The sequence below is a fragment of the Neolamprologus brichardi genome, chromosome 7 (genome assembly GCF_056152115.1).
Source record: "Neolamprologus brichardi isolate AB-2024 chromosome 7, ASM5615211v1, whole genome shotgun sequence".
NCBI classification, from domain to species: Eukaryota; Metazoa; Chordata; class Actinopteri; order Cichliformes; family Cichlidae; genus Neolamprologus; species Neolamprologus brichardi.
Genome location: NC_142110.1, coordinates 26,559,607 through 26,578,075, shown reverse-complemented (window position 1 = coordinate 26,578,075; position 18,469 = coordinate 26,559,607). Strand labels below are relative to the sequence as shown.

The window sequence follows — 18,469 nt, the reverse complement described above, 5'->3', positions numbered from 1 at the left end:
AGGCGAAGCTTTCAGGCCCCTCTTCTATGAAAACAGTCCCCTGTTTAGATTCAGGATGCAGACACCGTCTCTACTTTTAAGCTTTAAGAGCCTTAAAATTTTCCTTTTTGATTAAGCTTATAGTTAGGGCTGGATCAGGTAAGCATAAATCCTCCCTTATTTAAGCTGCTATAGATTTAGGCTGCTGGGAGCTTAGAAGTAGAGTGGGAGGGAGAGCCTTCAGTTTTCAGGCCCTTCTGCAGGCAGTTACTTCCTGTCAAATCGGAGTTATTCCTTCCTACTGTTGCCATTGTGCTTGCTCATGGGGGTCATATTGGGTAGTTAGTTGTATATATTATTACTGAGTCTACCTTTCAATATATAGCGTCTTGATGGGACTGCTGTTCTGATTTGGCACTGTATAGATAAAATTGAACTGAAACATCTGTGCTTCGGAAGCTTGATGCAGTCTCGAAACATTAGTTTCGAACTTCCCATCCCTACTTTTAACTTCTTTTTTTCCCCATATTGTCCACTTTAGATATTGTGTTAGTGATTTTAACCCTGGTCCTGCTGTTATCATTGGGGTTTTCTGGTAGCAGCCGGCGGGTTTATGAAGTTTTGTGGTGGAAACTGGTGTGGTAGTGGAATTGTGTGTAGTCTGTCTGGTTGACTCCCAACTGAATTCATAGTAGAACCAGTGGACACGTTTCTTTGTTAATTGATTTACATTTTTTAAATACTCAATAAAGTTGCTTGTAGCAGCAGTTGAAATGGGCATTTCTGACTGCAGTGTTTGTCTTAACATTAAAAAGACTGACCACCTCTCTGCAGGGCAAGTAGTGTTGTCAGTACCAAAAGCTGAAAGGTCACAGTCTCGTGCAACAGCTCCTGATAGAGTGGTCTATACTGATATTTTAATATTTAGATTCAAAGTGATGCAGAAGAATGTTCTGTTTTACTGATGTTGTACCTTACCTTCTGCATTGGTTCAGATCATAAAAGGCTTTTCTAAGTAGGAGAGTAAGAGTTCCTCATCTATTTCTCTTACCTATGGTGTGCCACATTTGGTTCTTCTTGTTTCTATTATGTCTGCTCCCTCTTCTGCATATTCTGAGCGCCTTTAAGGACATTTAATATCACTGCTATGCAGATGAAATTCAAATATACATCTCTTTTTAACCCCAAGATGTTTCTAAGCTGCTAATCCAAAATAAGTTCTTAGACTCTCTTCAAAGTTGGATGGCTGACAATTTCCTGCAACTTAATGAAGAAAAAACAGAAGTTCCTGTGTGTGCCCTGACAGATTACTGCCAAAGGTAGCTCCTTTGTCCCCTTACAACATTTGGTAAATCATCTATCAGGAACCTTAGAATTTTGACTCTTTGTTCATTCTTGATGTTTATGTGTAATCTCTAGTTTGCTCTTTCTGTTTTCACTTGCCAAGTTAAGTCCCATTGTGTCATGCTCTGAACCTGAGATTATTATTGATGCATTTTTTCATCATGTGTAGATTATTGAAATTCATTGTTCACTTGTCTAAGCAGAAACTCCTTGGAACACCTGCAGGTTGTTCAGTGTGAGGGACCAAGCAGCCAAGGCACAGAGGACATAGGAAAAAAGGGTTTTCTTTCTTTTAACCCTCAAAAAAGTTCAAAAGACAAAATTCAAAAACACAACTAGCAGGCTCATAAAAGAGGTCAACTAAATATAAATCAAATCACTGAAACCTACTGACACTGGGTATTTTGGAAGATTGTGTGGTTGTTTTACACAATCCAGTAACAAAAACACATACTCATTTTTTTTTTTTTTTTGAAATGCAGACATTTTCTTTATTTTGCTTCAAAGAAGCTAAACTTGAAGTCTTCACTAGACTTATATAGTCCCACTAGGACAAAACCTTGAGCATAAATAAATACAAAGTAGAGTAGCAGACCAAATAAATAGATCATTCTTCAAATACCATTAACAGTTCAATTGTTATGTAACAAAACTATATAATAGTTTTTTTCAATTAGAAGGTCATCAATATGAATTAAATCAAGTAATAAAATAACCAGATTACATTTACTGCACTATGCAGGAGTCTGTAAACAAACCTAAGAGAACAAACATCTACAAAACATATTATTGATAAATAAACAGTAAATAGCTAAGTGTATAAATAGGTTTGTGTGACTTTTGAAGCCGCATTAAATATTCCCAGCGATGTTCCTTCTAAGTCACAGCCTGCTCACTATGAGCATGCTGCAGGACTTCACACCGCTGATTAGACTTGGTGCATTTCATGAACTTCATGCATTTTATGCGTGTCATGTGATAGCAGGTCTGGATGGTTCTCCCCTAGGAGCTCTGGGGTCTGACACAGGTACACCCCACAGCTACTTCCACATTCACTGGCCTCAGACGGTAAGTCTTCTTATCGTCACAAAGCTCCTTTTTGAGAAACACTCTGTTCTGAACGATGGGAACTGAGTTGTAGTCATAGTCCTCAATCATTTTATTGTCTTTAAGCTGGATGCATCCTGAACACAGGCACTGAGCACCAACATATGTCGAAGGAAAGTGATCTTCCTTGATGTGAGTTCTGTTAAAAACAAAAGAGGACTCGGTGAGCTACAGTTTATTCAGACATGTGGAGCGTGTGGTTCTATATGTCAGTAACAGCAGATGGTCTTAGTAAATACAGAAGCCCCGTCCAAAATGTTAGGAAAGCAATCCTAAGAACAGGGCACATTCATCATGTGCTATTTTCTTTCTTTTCTTTTCTTAAAACAAAACAAACAAACATCAAGATGTCAACAAAATTTAATCAAACCATTCACCACAAGATGGCAGCGTTTGGCTTGAAGGTTTTAGCGTCATTTGAGTCAGAATTATACTATTTTGTTCTTTTGAAGTGACTTTTTTTTTATCGTTACCTGAAGAGACAACTCGTAAATCTCATTTATCTATCTGTTTTCTGTTCTCTCCAGTTATGGTTAATAAAGAGACACAGGATGCAGTCATTCCCGGCAGCTATGTACCAAGAGAGCTTCAGTCACAGTAGGTGACGGAAGCATTGGATGAATCGGGGAAAATCCCTGGTTCATCCAATGATTGCGTCACTTGCGCTGGAAGGACCAGCGCCAATTATCACTCAAGGCACGCAAATAAGCTCAACTGTGCGCTGATTACGGCTTTATTTTACCGTGTAGCCCTGCGATCCCTGAGTTATTTATTCTCTTATCTGTTTAGCTGTTATGTCTCTTTCAACATTCAAAACAAGAAGTTCTAGTTTCTAACTGCTGTTCATTTATATTTGTGCGCAGTAGACCGGTTTGTAATTAGCTGTTGTTAAGGATTTTACTACGTCATATAAATGAAAATCGAGCTTCTAGTTTGCGCCTCACTCTGTGTAAAGGTTTGACTCAAGTCTAACGTGACAAAGACCCCAAACAAAATGTAAAGATGGATTTTTTGTAAAATCTCTTGACACTTTGTTATCTTTCGGGAACTTCTCTCACCCGCTGTTTGTGCGGGGTTATGAAGACTCTTATATCCTTTAAAACGTCATTTGATTCATATGCTGCATGTTAAATACTGAATAACATCGGGATTTAAAATGTGCTCAGGCTGCTGCTTACACGAATCTCCAGGGGGACAGTGACCTGTCTCGCTGCTCATCTGACAGCGGCGTCTTGTAAAGTTCCAGGGGACAAGAGTAAGATGAGCTGCGAGCCGTTGTCCGCGGAGCCTCTGTGGGCCGCAGGTAGTGCGTCCTCAGCTTCCTGTCCGCCGCTGCCTGTAGCTCCTGGTCGTTATAGCACCGGAACATCTTGGACGACCACATGGGCACGATGAACAGTACGAAGATGAGAACCTGGGGAGACGCAGGCAAACCATGTCATTTCATTCATACAGATGTGAAAAAAAGCAGTAGTCTGGAGGTGAAAGCAGAAGCAAAGGGAAACAGTGATGGAGGTAGCAGAGGCAGATGTCCCGCATTTGACTCACCGGTTTCAAATCCATCCTCCGACTCTGAGCTCTGTCTGACTCTTTCCAAGATTAACCGGTCGGTTCATGACATCCAGTCATTCATCTCTTATTTATGTATACAAAAGATGGGGGCGTGGGAGGGGAGGGGGGGGGGGGGGGGTGCTTTAACTTCCTTGTTTCCGGCAGTGAAGCAGCTGTAGCGCTGGCAGTAGGTGAGGACTACTGTCATAGAGAACACAGACCTGGAATTTCTTCTCTCTCCCTCACTCACTCACTCACTCACTCACTCACACACACACACACACACACACACACACACACACACACACACACACACACACAGAGTGACAACTGAATCACCTGTGTGGTGCCTGTTTTCACACCTTCTATTTAATGTTATAACAGTAAACATTAGAGAAGCACAAACTAATCTTTCGAGCAGTTGTGTCCTACTATCAGATTACTGTCGAAACAAATAAATGTTATAAATATTTATAGAAGATCTTGGTGAAAAATATCAGCAAACATGTTGTCACTCAAATGCATCTATAAACATGTTTATACCTGCGCAGGGAGAGAGACTCTGACCGGAACTGTACAAAGAAAAATCATTCCAGTTCCTGTGATGGTTGGGTGTAGTTAGGTTTTAAAGACATTGTAAATTGCTCAATAGAGTTATTCACTTATACATTTTTAATTTCAGAAATTCACGTCCACACACTAGGGGGCACTACAGGGATTAAACAAGTGGGTCAATCCTACATTCCCGTGGGGTTATCCACACCAACTCCCGTGGCGATAAGTTGTAACTTTTTCTTTTGAAGTTAATGCGACTTTATAAAATCTCAGAGCTACAGTAGACACAGTGGACATTTGTGTGATTCCCCTAAAGCTTAACCAGTAGCTTAATTTTTACATGGGACTGAAACGTGTTTTTACTCTAACAAAGTCTAAATGATAATTTACAACTAAATTCTTCCTAAAGCTTTAGAATGATAAATTAAAAATCCCCTACCGTAATGAAGAATCTTTATTTTTCTCCAATTATTAGCAAAAATAATAGAAAAGAAATAAATGAAGAAAGTTGACTCTTGCTATAGCTTTTAAGATAAAAACCCTAAACACACACTGCTGATCCAAAGTGCTGTTGTGAAGTGTCAGGCTACGATGCTCTGCCAGAGCAGCTTCTAGTACTGATTCCAAGTCTGACTCTACTGAAGGGATGAACACTATTGTTTCAAAAGACATTTCCTCATGTGGGTTTTTGATGATGCTGCTGGAGAGGACTTTCTAATTTGTCATAGCTGGGCTGAGATCTGGTTGTTGTCATCACCTTTTGTATGCTATGGATGTGTGTAGTGTCATCCTGGAAGAGAACACTCGCATCAGGACATACAGATGAGGAAAAACCTGTTAGCCCACATCTGAAATTCAAAGTTTTTGTCAAAAAGTCTTTTAATTTTATTTAATTAATTTTTTTTGTTTTTGTTTTTTAACAGAGCAAGGGGTTTTCAACACAGAATTTCTAAACATAGCAGTTTTCTTTAGAAAGCATAAATTACTCAGTTTCATACTCTTATTAAGCCAAAGCACAAACCACTGCTGTGCAGTGAAGTTCTTTAACCTTTTAACGTCCAAAGCTTCTAAAATCAAGTGAACACGCTTTGCTTCTTGACAAGGGGAACCACCCCAGTCTACCAATCCAGAGGCCCTGTCCCTGACTGTTGCAGTCAGTGTTGCAGAGGTGCGTCAGCCATGACAGCCTCACAGCATCTAGAGCCGGGTGAATCTCATCCATCCCAGAAGCCCTGCCACCATGGAGTTGTTTAACTGTCTCTGTGACCTCACCTCCATTGATGGACAAATCATTCCTTTCACTGCCTGATATAGTTGGGCGAGTGGTTGAAGGAATAATATCTGGAATGACAGAATAGTCCCACCCCCAATATACACAGTGTAGAGAGGAAGCTGCTTTTTCTCCTGAATTGTCTAAAGGCTTACCAGAACCACTTTGAGCCCTGCTCAATTGCTTCACCATATTTATCGCATTCTGCTTGGCCTGCCAGTAGCTTCCAGCTGCCTCTAGAGTCCCACAAACTAGCCATGCTTGATGGAACTCCTCCTGAAGCTTAGCAGCTCCTTTCACCTCCATTTGGTTTGAGGATTACTGTCATGACAAGCACTAGCCGCTTTGGAGACACGACTCAGCACAGAACCACCAGCAATGGAGATGCAGAACATGGTCCATTCAGATTCACTGTCCCTAATTTCCCTCCCTTGTCCTGCGTCTCAGGGATTCTGACAGTTAGTAGGATTTATGATGATTCATTTACATTAGCATATTACAATGCTGCAATCAGGACTTTGTACGGCACAATAATTAAACACTTTGATCAGTTATTAAATAATTTATTTAACAAGAACTTAGAAGTGAGCAACATAATGTTTAAGGATCCACATTTCACTGTTTACTACTCTTTGCATCTGGGGATTTTATATTGTTCTGACTATGTGAGTTTTTATGCTTAAATTATTTTTTGCTAATTTGAAGTCTCTGATCACCATGTTGCTTTTTCCTTTGTAAATGCTCCTTAAAGACTGATATTTTGTCTGTCGCCGTGTTGGGTAACCAGGAGTGGTAACACTAGCAACCTTGGTTAGCAAGCGGCATTCATAAAATATGCCGGTACAACACCTAGACAGACATACTAAGTGCTGAGCAATCTTCTTGTAGTGTCTGTACTGCACAGCAAGACATATCATTTGTCAGATAATTCCATTGACAAGTAGAAGTCATGCTCATGCTATAAAATTGGGTATTTAACAAAGGAGTCTATGGAAATCAACTTATTTTTTGAGAGTAATTTAAGTTTATGCCACCTCCAAACTGACTTCAATTACTAGTCCCAGAGGTTGACACATGCACCTACCCTTTAAGCTTCAGTATTAAACTCTGTCTAATTATTCTTAGTAACATAAAAAAGAAGGCTCCCTGGAGCTGTCACTGTTTGGACCTCTAATAAATAAGGCTCTATCCAATCACAACCAACAATGAAAGCTCCTACATTCTCCTGTGGATTATGCTGATGTACTTTCGATTTCCACAGTTCCTATTTGCCTCAGCACAAACACTATCAATGATGTCTTCTTGTTTTTCAGGAAACGTGCAATAAATGTAAGAAAGCACCTGCCAGCCTAACCACAGTGTCCAGAGAGCACATGGTACCATGCCGTTATGTCCATGTAGATTCCACTGTTCCCCTTTCTTCCCTCAAGGACATTCAATGTTTTCAAACAAACCCCTTTCCAACACATGAATTATAAAACAAAACAAAACAAAACAAACAAACAAACAAACAAACAAACAAAAAGCCCCTCCATTTAAACTTCCCATTAAAAGATGTAAATATAACAAGTCATTATATCTTGGCATTAATGAGTGTCAACAAGAAAATGGGAAACTATCACTGCCCTGCCCCATAAAAGTAAGTGTGAAGTATCTTCAGTGAATATTTTTGCTCGCATCTTAGCATCATCTCCTTCTCATATTTCCTCATATACTCTTATGACATGTCATGAATGCTACTGTAATAATTGTTATTATTACCTAAATAGTAAAGACAGTAGAACAAGAAAAAAAGTATTCACCTTCACCTTCTCCAGCTGACCTTGTTGCTCGTGTTGTCAGATTTGGCACGAGTCACTGAGTTATTTTACACGCAAGTCGCATTTTGTCGTTTGATGTTGTTTCTGTCCTGTTCAGTTTCTCCCATAGATGAAAGGTATGAAGACATGGATGATGTATATTAACAGTAATATTGAGTACAGCATGAAAATAAAAAAATTGTAGTTTCATGTCCAGTTTAAAGAGATTTAACAAAGACTCCAAATGGCTTAAAAAAAAAGATGTGTGTGGTTTTGTTTTGTTTTTTTTAAATTAACTATATCTACTCTACAGGAGTACTCAAAATTTGTTGTTTTTTGCCTGGGAATCTTACTGTCACAGTGTCTCACCGCATTGGGGCATTTTGTCGATATGCTGGTTCATTTATCAACGGAGGGGAATGTCCTCTTATCTGCACAAGTGTTTCAGGGGCATTTGCAGGTAACTTTCCAATGGTCATTCTACTTAGAGGCCACTCAACATCCCACATAGCAAGCAGGTCTGGCCCAGATCTGGTATCAAGCCGGCACTGCTGGCTGACTTCTGGCATGATAAGACGTATGTCATCCAGATATGGGCCAGGCCTGGCATAGATGGCACTGTCTATGTGATGGCATGCCACATCTGGCTCGATTGTGGTTCGGTTTATGTGGCCCAGTCTCATAGAAAACAGGTCTGGCCCGGATCTGGCATCAAGCTGACACTTCTGACTGACTGGTGTCATGGCAGGGTGTATGTCAACCAGATGTGGGGCAGGTCTGGCAATGACGGCACTATTTATGTTCCTATTTTAGTTAGAAGACCCAAATGTCATGTTGCAATACTATACTGCTATAGTAGCCAACGTTTCAAATGCAGGTTTGACAGGTTTGTGAGTGTACACTTTATCCAAAACCTAGTTAGGGTTTACTTATGTTTACCACTGTGTGGCTGTAGCTCAGGAGGTAGAGCAGGTCACCTACTGATCTGAAGGTTAGTGGTTCGATCCCTGGCTCCTCCAGTCTGCATGTCAAGAGTGTGAATGTGTATGAATGTAGTTAGGAAGCACCCAGTTAAGAGAAAGTGCGTGATTGGTGACTGTGGCATATTGTATAGAGTACTTTAAGTGGGAGACTAGACAAGCGCTATATAAGATTAAGTCCATGCATGTTCCGACACATGTTGTTATTACACGGATGACATTAGGATGACATCTTGGGCCAGCACAGGACACCAGTGTGTCTACAACTGGCCCGTGGCTGCACACAACTTACACGTGGCCCGCATACCGCAAAGAATGACGGCCCTTTGGTGGCCCAGATCAAGTTTGCCAGAGGTAATCCACACATGGGCCAGCACAGGACCACCAGTGTCTATGCAACTGGCCTTGTGCTGGGCCACCTCTGGCAAACCAGATCTGGGCCACCAAAGGGCCGTCATTCTTTGCGGTATGTGGACCATGTGTAAGCACATTGTTTGGGACAGATCCGGGCCATACCAATTTTGCTATGTGGGATTGAAAAGCTTTTGCAGATGCAAACCTGAATGTCTCTAGACATCTGCAAATCACAAAGAGCCAAAGAGACTTCACTACTAGTGTCTAGTGACTTCACTAGAGTTGGCTGTTTCACCGACTTAATAATCCTGTCTGCACCCATTTAAGTTAATGTTATAAATGCAGGCCTATATAGCCAACCTTGCTGCATAGTTTGGCCATGCACACTATTATTACTGCAAACATTAAAACATCTCAGCATCATCGCACCCATATCTTAATGTAAATGTTTGAAGTTCATTATGTTTTCAGTTTTACAACCATTCATTATATATAATTTGCTACCAGTTCTAAACATATTATGGCTATTGTGAATTTTTAATTGACGATGGTTAGTATGTAAAACAATGAAGAATTAATTGTAGACTTTAGTAATGACTTAAAACTTGACAAAAGACTGTGGGGTCTTAACTTGGGACTCATAAGTCATGATTTGAGAGTTAATATCTTGATTTGGGACTTGATCACCTTAACTTGTGTCCTCTAAACTACAATGCATGACATCACCCTTCAGACAAACTTCAAAGAAGTATAACAGGAATAGCGACTCTTCTGTGGTGTTGGCAGCAGTCCATGTCCAAAAACAATATAATATTTGCATAACAGAGCTGCAGCCAAGGAGACTCACAGGTTAATATGGACATCCATCAGCCTAAATCCTTAAATTCAATGACAAGTCATAACCATGTTGGAAGCATCACTTACCTGTTGGCAGATTTGTTTGTTTATTGTGGTCTGGTATTTCCCCTAAACTATGTGCTCTGGGTGCTCAAAGTAGTTCCTATTTATGACTTCCTTCAGGATTATTTCTTGAGTCTGTAGGCAACTTTTCCCCATGACTGCAAAGTTGATGTGGTTAATTTTTCTAAAATTTCTCCAAAAGTGCAATAAAAGTGTTTCCACTACATGCCAAATGGGCTGTTCGATGTTAGAGAGTTGTTTATTCAGTTATGTCGACGTTATGGAAAACTAAACAAATTTTTTGGTTCAGATACAGGTCACATGTTTAGAAGAGGAATTCCTAAATGCAAAACACTTCATGCATCCAGAAAATACCCCACATAGATCACATAGCTTTGAATATATCTATCTATCCACACACACACACACACGAGGTACAACACACCTATCTATCTATCTATATCTATAGATCTATATCTATATAGATCTATAGATATATCTATAGATCTCTATAGATCTATATATATATATATATATATATATATATATATATATATATATATATATATATATATATATCTAGGACTTAAGGGTCCTGCGCAATCCGGTGCAGTATCTTTGCTGTTCCTAGGACTGCGCTCTTCTGGACAGAGATCTCGAATGTTGTTCCTGGGATCTGCTGGAGCTACTCGCCTAGCTTGGGAGTAACCGCACCAACTGCTTCGATTCCCACTGGGGCCACTGTTACCTTCACCCCTCACATCATCTCGAGCTATTGGTACTTCTCTAGCTTCTCGAGTTTCTTCTTCCTGATGTTGCTGTTATTCGGTATCGCTATATCTATCACTACACTGGGATGTCGTGCTTGGAGAAAACTCCTGAGTTGAACTCAGGAGAGTTTTCTCCAAGCACGACATCCCAGTGCATTTCAGACCCAGCAACTCACTCAGACAAAAACTGGTTCACACGAAAGACAAAACTCCAAAACACAAACTTAACAACGTGGTGTATGCTGTACAGTGCAGCGAGGAATGCCCAGACCTCTACATTGGAGAGACCAAACAGCCACTTCACAAGCGCATGGCACAACATAGAAGAGCCACCTCCACAGGACAAGACTTGGTCCATCTGCATCTAAAGGACAAAGGTCACTCTTTCAAGGATGCCAATGTTCACATTTTGGACAGAGAGGACAGATGGTTTGAAAGAGGAGTGAAAGAAGCCATCTATGTGCACTGTGAGCGACCATCTTTGAACAGAGGCGGTGGTTTACGACACCAACTCTCTGCCATCTATAATCCAGTTTTGAGATCCCTTCCGAGACACCTTAACGCCCACTCACATCCTGGGCCATCTGACCTCAGGAAATCACATGATAGGGTGGGGCCAGGTTTCACAATGAGCTCACCCGAAACCCTGGCTGACTGTGACCCACACCCGTTTTCACACCTTGGCTCATGTGATTAGGTAGAGGATCATCAGGGGGTCCTTTGTCCCTCTTGGGGGAAACTCCCACTGGGCTTAAATCTGGGACTCTCCACCATTTGACTCTTAGAACTGAAGAAGCTTCTTGGATGAGAGGTGAAACGTCTTCAAGCAACTTAAAGAAGTCCAGACGCTTTTCTCTCCAAGCTCCTTAGACTACGATGACCTGGATGACTGAGAACCTTCACAGACATATGGTGTACTACCCGTTAATGCAGTACACCATAGTGTTTGCATCTATCCAAAAGATCGACATAGCCAATGTGACATCACCCACTGGTTGTTACACGACTTGCCACTGGCGAAGTTTAGACTTCGATCACTAGGCTCACTTTTCCTCCAGCACCAGGTTTTTCTCCTTGTAGAACTGGTAGTTGCTGAGAAATTGCAGTCAGGACCGCAGTGGTGACTGACACTGCCCTGTCAAAAGCAAAACTATGATAAGATCAGGTATGACCTCACTGTGACCTTAGAAGCAATGCAACGGCTTAACAAAGAAATCGATAGTGACTTTAATAGAGACGGCAGATGGGAATTTCTCAACACTCAATTGTGATGGTTCAATGCTGTGAATAGATTCATGATAATGCGCTAGCTTAAAAAACATGGACATTCTTAACAAACATCTGTATGCTGTTTAAACTGAACAATGCCCCTTTGAAATTATTATACATTACTGTGGATCTGTACTGTAACAAATTTTCTTTTTTCAACAGTCGACAGCACACAAAGGAACTTGTCTTATCAAAATAGTTTATTTAGAGGCTTTTCTCACAAAAGCAAGACATACGTTGTCTCTAAATGTTCCCATTCCACCTCAGACTCCTCCAACAAAAAATGTGACAGAAAACATTGTTTTATTACTTAAGAGCTAAGAAAACAAAACATTGGAATTTTTTAAAAAGCAGTACTTCACATCAATGTGGTTTATAATGATATGCTTGAAAGGTTCTGAGCTGTGAAAATGACCACTATCCTAAAACACAGTAAGGAGGCGAGGCATTGGTTAAAGAGGGAGCTGGGCCGAGTATGGATGCTTGTGAACTTGGAGATTTGTACAAAGAAACGCTCTGAGGTCCTGTGGGCTGTTGGTACCCTGTAGAGCTGATCCAACAGTCACACCACTGCACATACAGGAAAAAGGAGAAAAAAATGCAAGAACAAGACAGTAAAAGAGATAGAAACGGCTCAGTGTTCATAGATCTATTATTCACCACACCATGAGGAAAATGCTTCCATTCTAGTGAGGGAACAAAGTGAGCAGCAGGTAAACACAGTACCCCTTTACTATCCTGTCTCTGCATTATGAAGTCTAAACATATTGCACTCCATTCCTGAGACGTCCCTTTCCTTGCCAAATGCCCAGATGACCTCTTCTATTTGTGAGGTAATATGTGGCTGAGACATTAAAAGGATTTTAACGGGAGCAAACTCGGGAACATGGAAGTGATCAATGTTCGAAAAATGAAGCAGAGCCCATCAAGCCCAAGGTGGTTTTTGTGGCAATTACTTCCTGTTCACTCACACAACAGCCTTTATAACCAAACCATACAACATTTTTACATGTCCATTGGAGATTTGAGAAAAAACAAAACAAAAAACAGTCCACCCTGTGACCCTCATGGTTGCCCAGGCAGACTTTGCATGTGGATGAACAGGTTAGGGCTGTGCTGCCATTTATTTGGCAGGAATCTTTGCTCGTTTACGGGCGATGGCATCTTCCACAGCCTTCAGCTGTTTCAGAAGCTCCTCGCGCCGGGACAGCGTGTTGCTGGGTTTGCTAGAACCCGATCCGGCACCCGATGCTGGACTCGGTGTGACCAGCTTGGCCGATGGAGCTGCTGGGCTTTTCCCAGATGATTTGGGAGGTGGAGACAGAGGACGTTTTCTAAGAAGACAGACAGAGTTAAGTGTTATAATTACCAGCCAAGTGCAGATGGGTATACATGACTAAAAACAGGAAAAGAATGTCTGAGAGCCATTCCCTGTATTCACTACTTCCACTGCTGAATCAGCCTTTGTTTAACAACACTTAAGTTAGATGACAGCACACATTATGTCTTCTGTTTTAAATGGGATGTTATGTTGATTCATCAACTATTATAAACCCATTCAGTGTTTATCTACATCTGGGTCTGTTTTAACTGTTAAACTCTTTAATCCTAGTTGTTAAAGCTAGTTATCCACTAACTTTAGTTATAACTAGATCCCTGCAAGTTTCAATAAGTTCAATATAAAACTTTGTCAGCTTTAAAGTAATTACATACAATTCTTAATATCACATATTTAATAGGTTAAATATAGAATCAACCAACCAAAATCAGCCATCTATGAATTAATCTTTTAACATTACAATGATTCAAATACTTTTTAGTCTTTAGACTGCTAACGAAAGTAAAGAAGTTTAAGCGGTAATTTTGAGCTAAAAAAAGAAAACGCAAACAAAAAGAAAACCTCTATTTGCATATCAGTCAATGACAAGCAGAAACAATTCTCAGTTTTCAGAAACTAGAAGCAGTTTTGTGGAAGCTTTTTTTTCATTTCTGGTTAACTGTGCAGATTGAAAACAGTACCTGCTGAGCATCTAATGAACTATTGACACTGTCCCTGAACCATTTTAAAAATATTTTGATCAAAAGCCTTTTGGTAAATTAGACTACTGAACAATGTTGATATTGTTTATGATACTGGCCTTTCAGTTAATTAAACAATTACTACTATTCAGGTATACAAAAGTTTAACAACGCCTATAGCATAGTACAGTATTTGATGCTTATTCACCACATAGTAAAAATGATTATCTTTTGCATTTGGGACTGTTGGTCAGACAAAACAAGGAAATGGAAATGGTCTCTTTGATCTCTCGATTTTCACAAGTCTGTTCAGAGTTTCACTAAGGCAATTCCCTGGCCCCAACATAACCCTCTCTGTTATTTCTAACTCATGTGTGTCTGCTGACATGCCTCAATTTTGCTCATCAGCTACTGCAGGCTAAAATAGTTAACTAGTGTATATGACCCAGGTTAACCTTGCTGTGTTGCTGGTAAAGTAAACATTACTATCTCTTCATGTTGGAAAAAAACAAACAAACTTGCCACTGTCTCTTCTTTTTGAACTTTCCTATTTCCAAAACCAGGAAACAACCTAACGGGAACATTTATACTGGATGTCCAAAGTGGTATGACATGAATCCATACATTATTCATAATGGAAGTCACAATGAGAGTTTCATGGTGGACAAAACAAATTGTTATTTCAATTCTCTCATTGGTTCTGCCTCTGTGTTCAGTACAGTTCAGTACAAAACAGGATGCTTGATAACACAACGGAATTATTTCATAGAGGGGATTTTGCACAAGAGACAATGCATACTACAACACGTGCAGGGAAGGTTAACTATCTGTGGCCTGTTCCTCATTTTGGCTTATGAAGTTTGCCAGACCACATGACATGACAGACATGTGTTTGGCCTGAGTCACCATGATCACTGCTGCCTATACAGAGGCTGTACAACACAGAGAAAGGTGATTTAAGAAATTCCACAGTTCTAGCTGAATGTCTTTTGTGTTCAGTGAAGGTTTAAAAACCACAGGCCTTCAGCAACAATAAGCCACCAACCTGTCTCCCTGTGGGGGCATGGGTCGCCCTCTGGGTCGATCTATTCGAGGAGAAAGTGGGAGTCGGCCAGGTATCCTCTTATCGCGGCCTAAAAAACACCAGATTAAGAGATAATGAGGCAGACAGACTAAACTACATTTAAGCTGTTCATATGAAAACAGTAGGGGTGCAACGATACACAAAATTCACGGTGCGGTTCGATACTTTGGTGTCACGGTTTGATATTTTTCGATACAAAAAAATGTTCATGCTTTTTTAATTTGTCATTTATTAAAATTATAAATATATATTTTAACTCAAAAGTACAGTTTTTAAATTTAATGTTGCTGAAACAACAAAATGATAAAATAAATCTGTCTGATAGAAGAATCACTCATCTTTGGAAAAGAGAGTTTATTACAGAGAAATGTCTCTTTCCAAAATAAAAGCTATACTATACGCTTCTTCTGGGCTATATTCTCAGCAGCATATTAAACATATCAGATCCCCATAAGGAGAATCATGTGCTAACAGCTGTCTAAATGACTCGGGTAAAGTTTGTAGCATGCGTGCTTGTTGTTTTTGTCTGCTTCCACTTGTCTTTGCACTAGGATGATGTCGGCGTAAATGTGCAGTCATATTCATTGTGTTCCCACTAGTGCTGTCAGTGTTAGTCTCGTTGAAATGACGTTAACGCCACAACATGGAAAATCTCAGTTAACGAGTTACCGCGGATCGCCCCGTGTGCGGGGCTGGACGGCGTCAACACGTTAACGAGCTAACTGCGCTAACGCAGTAGTTCCCACCCATGTAATTGAGCATTGTGTGGCACAAGCGACATACTGTTTTACTTTTGTCCATGACGCGCTTACCATCAGGGTCATACTTCACATGAAAACCAAAACAGTTCCAAAGGCCAGATCTGAATGAGGGTGGGGGAGGTTCAATTTGCCATGTTGCAATGAGCTTAGCTTCTGTCTTGCTAGCTTGCGCTGCGCTCAGTGGATCTGCGCTCAACAGTGCAGCCTAGGCGGAGTAGTCGAACGCAGATCCACTGAGCTCTCAACACAGACAGCATCATCAGAAGAAAAGTTGATAAAATAAATAAAAAAATTTATATTGTTTGATACATATGCGTACCGAACCGAAAGCACTGTATCGAACAGTTCAATACCGATACGAGTATCGTTGCACCCCTAGAAAACAGGTGCAATTTTCTGGAGCTAATAATGACTGGGCATTCGGGGGGATGTGCAACGATGTGTCTTGTCCTGACTGTTAGATGGTGAACCAGCCCGGCATTCCAAAGGCACCTTCATGCCCATTACTTCTAATGGTGGTCCCTTTTGAGTGTATGGGCCTCATTGGGCCATTTCACCAGAGCGCACGAATCATGGACTTTAAAATCTTATTCGGTTGCTCCACCAACCCGTCAGTCTGAGGGTGATAGACGCTGGTCCAAAGAGATTTAATGCCCAATAATTTGTATTGTTCTTTTAGTGTGAGAGACATGAACAATGTGCCCTGGTCAGTCAGTATCTCGGGGAGATGACCTGAAAACTGCGCTTGCACTACACTCTTTTAAGAAATGGTGCGCAGCGGCACTGCTTCGGGATATCACATTGCACCAGAACTAATACAACGCTAATACAAAGATTTTAAAGTCCGTGATTCGTAATTTCATTCACGAAGGATGAACGCAATTGGAATCGCTGGTTAGACCCTGTGTCGTTTACAGGTTCCCCAGTTAATGTTTGGGGTTTTAGACCAAATTGAAGAAAACTGGAAGGAAGGAATGAAATTCAGTATGTTCTGGACCTGAGAGCAAAGCTAGACACACTGAGTAGGTTTGCCTGGGAGAATTTGCTCCAGGCCCAGGAATGTTGGCAGCTCCTGTACAACAGAGGGGCTAGACTCAGGCAAATTTCCCTGGGAGACAAAGTGCTTCTATTTAGTCAGTCATGTTTCTCACCTTTGTCTGGAGACATAGCCATTCTTTTGTTGAGGGGGGAACCTGGCCTGTCTTTGTCTCCAGGCAGGTACCGCTTCCTGTTGCCTTTGTCTCCCTGCTGCTGAAATTGAACAATTAAAACATTCAGGAAAATTTACAGAAAAGCAAGAAATGGGTCCATACTGGAATGGAAATCAAGCTCAAGTAAAGAGTCAAGTTGTCTATTGTTTCATGCAAAAATGCAAATAAACTTGCTGAGATGACACTTGCTGGGAGCATAGATACTCTATCAGATACAAGAGGAGTGAGTGAAGTTGACCAAATTTTTAGGTTAGTTCCTTATTAAGATTAAAATTTGTTTAAAATATTTTCATTAATTTATTCTTATTCAGGATTTAAACCACAGGCCCAAAAGTGCCACTAAATACATTACGGTTGGAGAAAAATCAGTGTGTTCAAAATGTCAATTTTTGGGTAAATGTGGAGCTCTTCAGTGTGCAGGCTGCAGATCTTTGGCTTTTAAAGAGTTGTTTCAATTCTTCTGATGAGTTTCAGCCAGGATTTACTTCATCATAGCACAGAAACAGCACTAGTGAAGGTTACTAATCTTATGGCCTCTGACAGTGGACCGGTCTGTGCTTGGTTTCACAGTAACACCTGACACCACTGAACATTTTACTTTGGAGACTGTAACAGACAGTGAATTAATTCAATATTTTTTTTGCGTATTTGTTAGAAACTTTTTTTTATTTTCCTTGAACTGCATACTGTGAAGATGAACATACTTTCTTCTGTTTGGTTACAATTGGCAATGAGGTGCGTTCAGTGTGTCTCTGTTAGTTTGACTTTCCATGTAAAACGTGATAAAACAGGAATTTATGTAAGTACACTCATATTTGCTGTGTTAATCTTGGTAACAATGTTTGTTTTTTTTTTAAACCATGTCTCACGTGATTGTCACGGCCAGGCGGATCAGCTGCACGCTGATCAGCACTCTCTCTGTTTCTCTCTCTCTTCCTCTTCTCTCTCGCCGGGGCGGAACTCACTGTGGGTTCACGCCCTCGGCCCACGCCCTCGGGAGATGAGACACCTGGGTCTCATTAAGGGGAGCAGCATTTAAGCCAGGAGGTGACTGCTGTTCGTCGCTGGATCGTTGTCTACCACACGTTAGTGAAGTCAAGCTACAGCAAGTTTAGTTAAGAGTGTTTTCCTTTGTGCGTCGCACTTAACCCTGTCTCCCTGTCTACAGAGCTTCCTGGTTTTCCCCCCGTGTGATTCCCGTGTGGCAGTGTCGGAGTGTGAGCCTGTGATCGTGTGAGTGGATAATCTGAAGAACGCGTGATTTCCCCTGGACTTCCCTGGAGACCCCTTCTCCCCCCACTCAGCTTTATATAGCACCCCCCCCGCACATTCTTGTATATACACCTGGTGAATTGTAAATAAACCCTTCTTGTGAGCATCAGAACCGGAGTCCTGCGCTTGAGTCCTCTTTCAAACCGTAACAGTGATGGTTTAAATCATTTTATTTTCACTGAGTATGTGAGACAGGCTAAAAGAACATGATTGTTTTATGCTTAGGAAACTGTTGAGATTTCTA

The 18,469-nt window shown here is 40.8% G+C and overlaps 2 protein-coding genes across 2 annotated transcripts in view; both read right to left on the bottom strand.

The window, feature by feature from the left end:
- Positions 1-2,325: 2,325 nt before the first annotated feature.
- il17c (interleukin 17c) lies at positions 2,326-4,021 on the bottom strand. The gene is made up of 3 exons (XM_006782245.2): positions 3,979-4,021; positions 3,609-3,844; positions 2,326-2,569 (listed from the first exon to the last, which is right to left on the bottom strand). Exons 1-3 carry the CDS (start codon positions 3,991-3,993, stop codon positions 2,326-2,328), a joined length of 495 nt encoding a protein of 164 aa, XP_006782308.1. The 5' UTR covers positions 3,994-4,021.
- A 7,795-nt stretch (positions 4,022-11,816) lies between these two features.
- The window catches only part of zc3h18 (zinc finger CCCH-type containing 18), a 50,891-nt gene continuing 44,238 nt past the window's right edge, over positions 11,817-18,469 (bottom strand). The window contains exons 17-19 of the mRNA XM_035913893.2: positions 16,894-16,993; positions 14,943-15,030; positions 11,817-13,212 (exon numbers count right to left, since the gene is read on the bottom strand). Of these exons, the coding sequence (XP_035769786.2) occupies positions 13,002-13,212; positions 14,943-15,030; positions 16,894-16,993 (399 nt within the window). The 3' untranslated portion in view covers positions 11,817-13,001. The remainder of the gene's footprint in view (positions 13,213-14,942; positions 15,031-16,893; positions 16,994-18,469) is intronic.

What these genes read in the sequence shown, in the direction of transcription:
- il17c (XM_006782245.2), bottom strand. An exon ending in CTGTCCCCCTGGAGATTCGT is followed by an intron (nt 2,570 to 3,608) that starts GTAAGCAGCAGC and finishes TGTTTTTAACAG; the next exon opens with AACTCACATCAAGGAAGATC.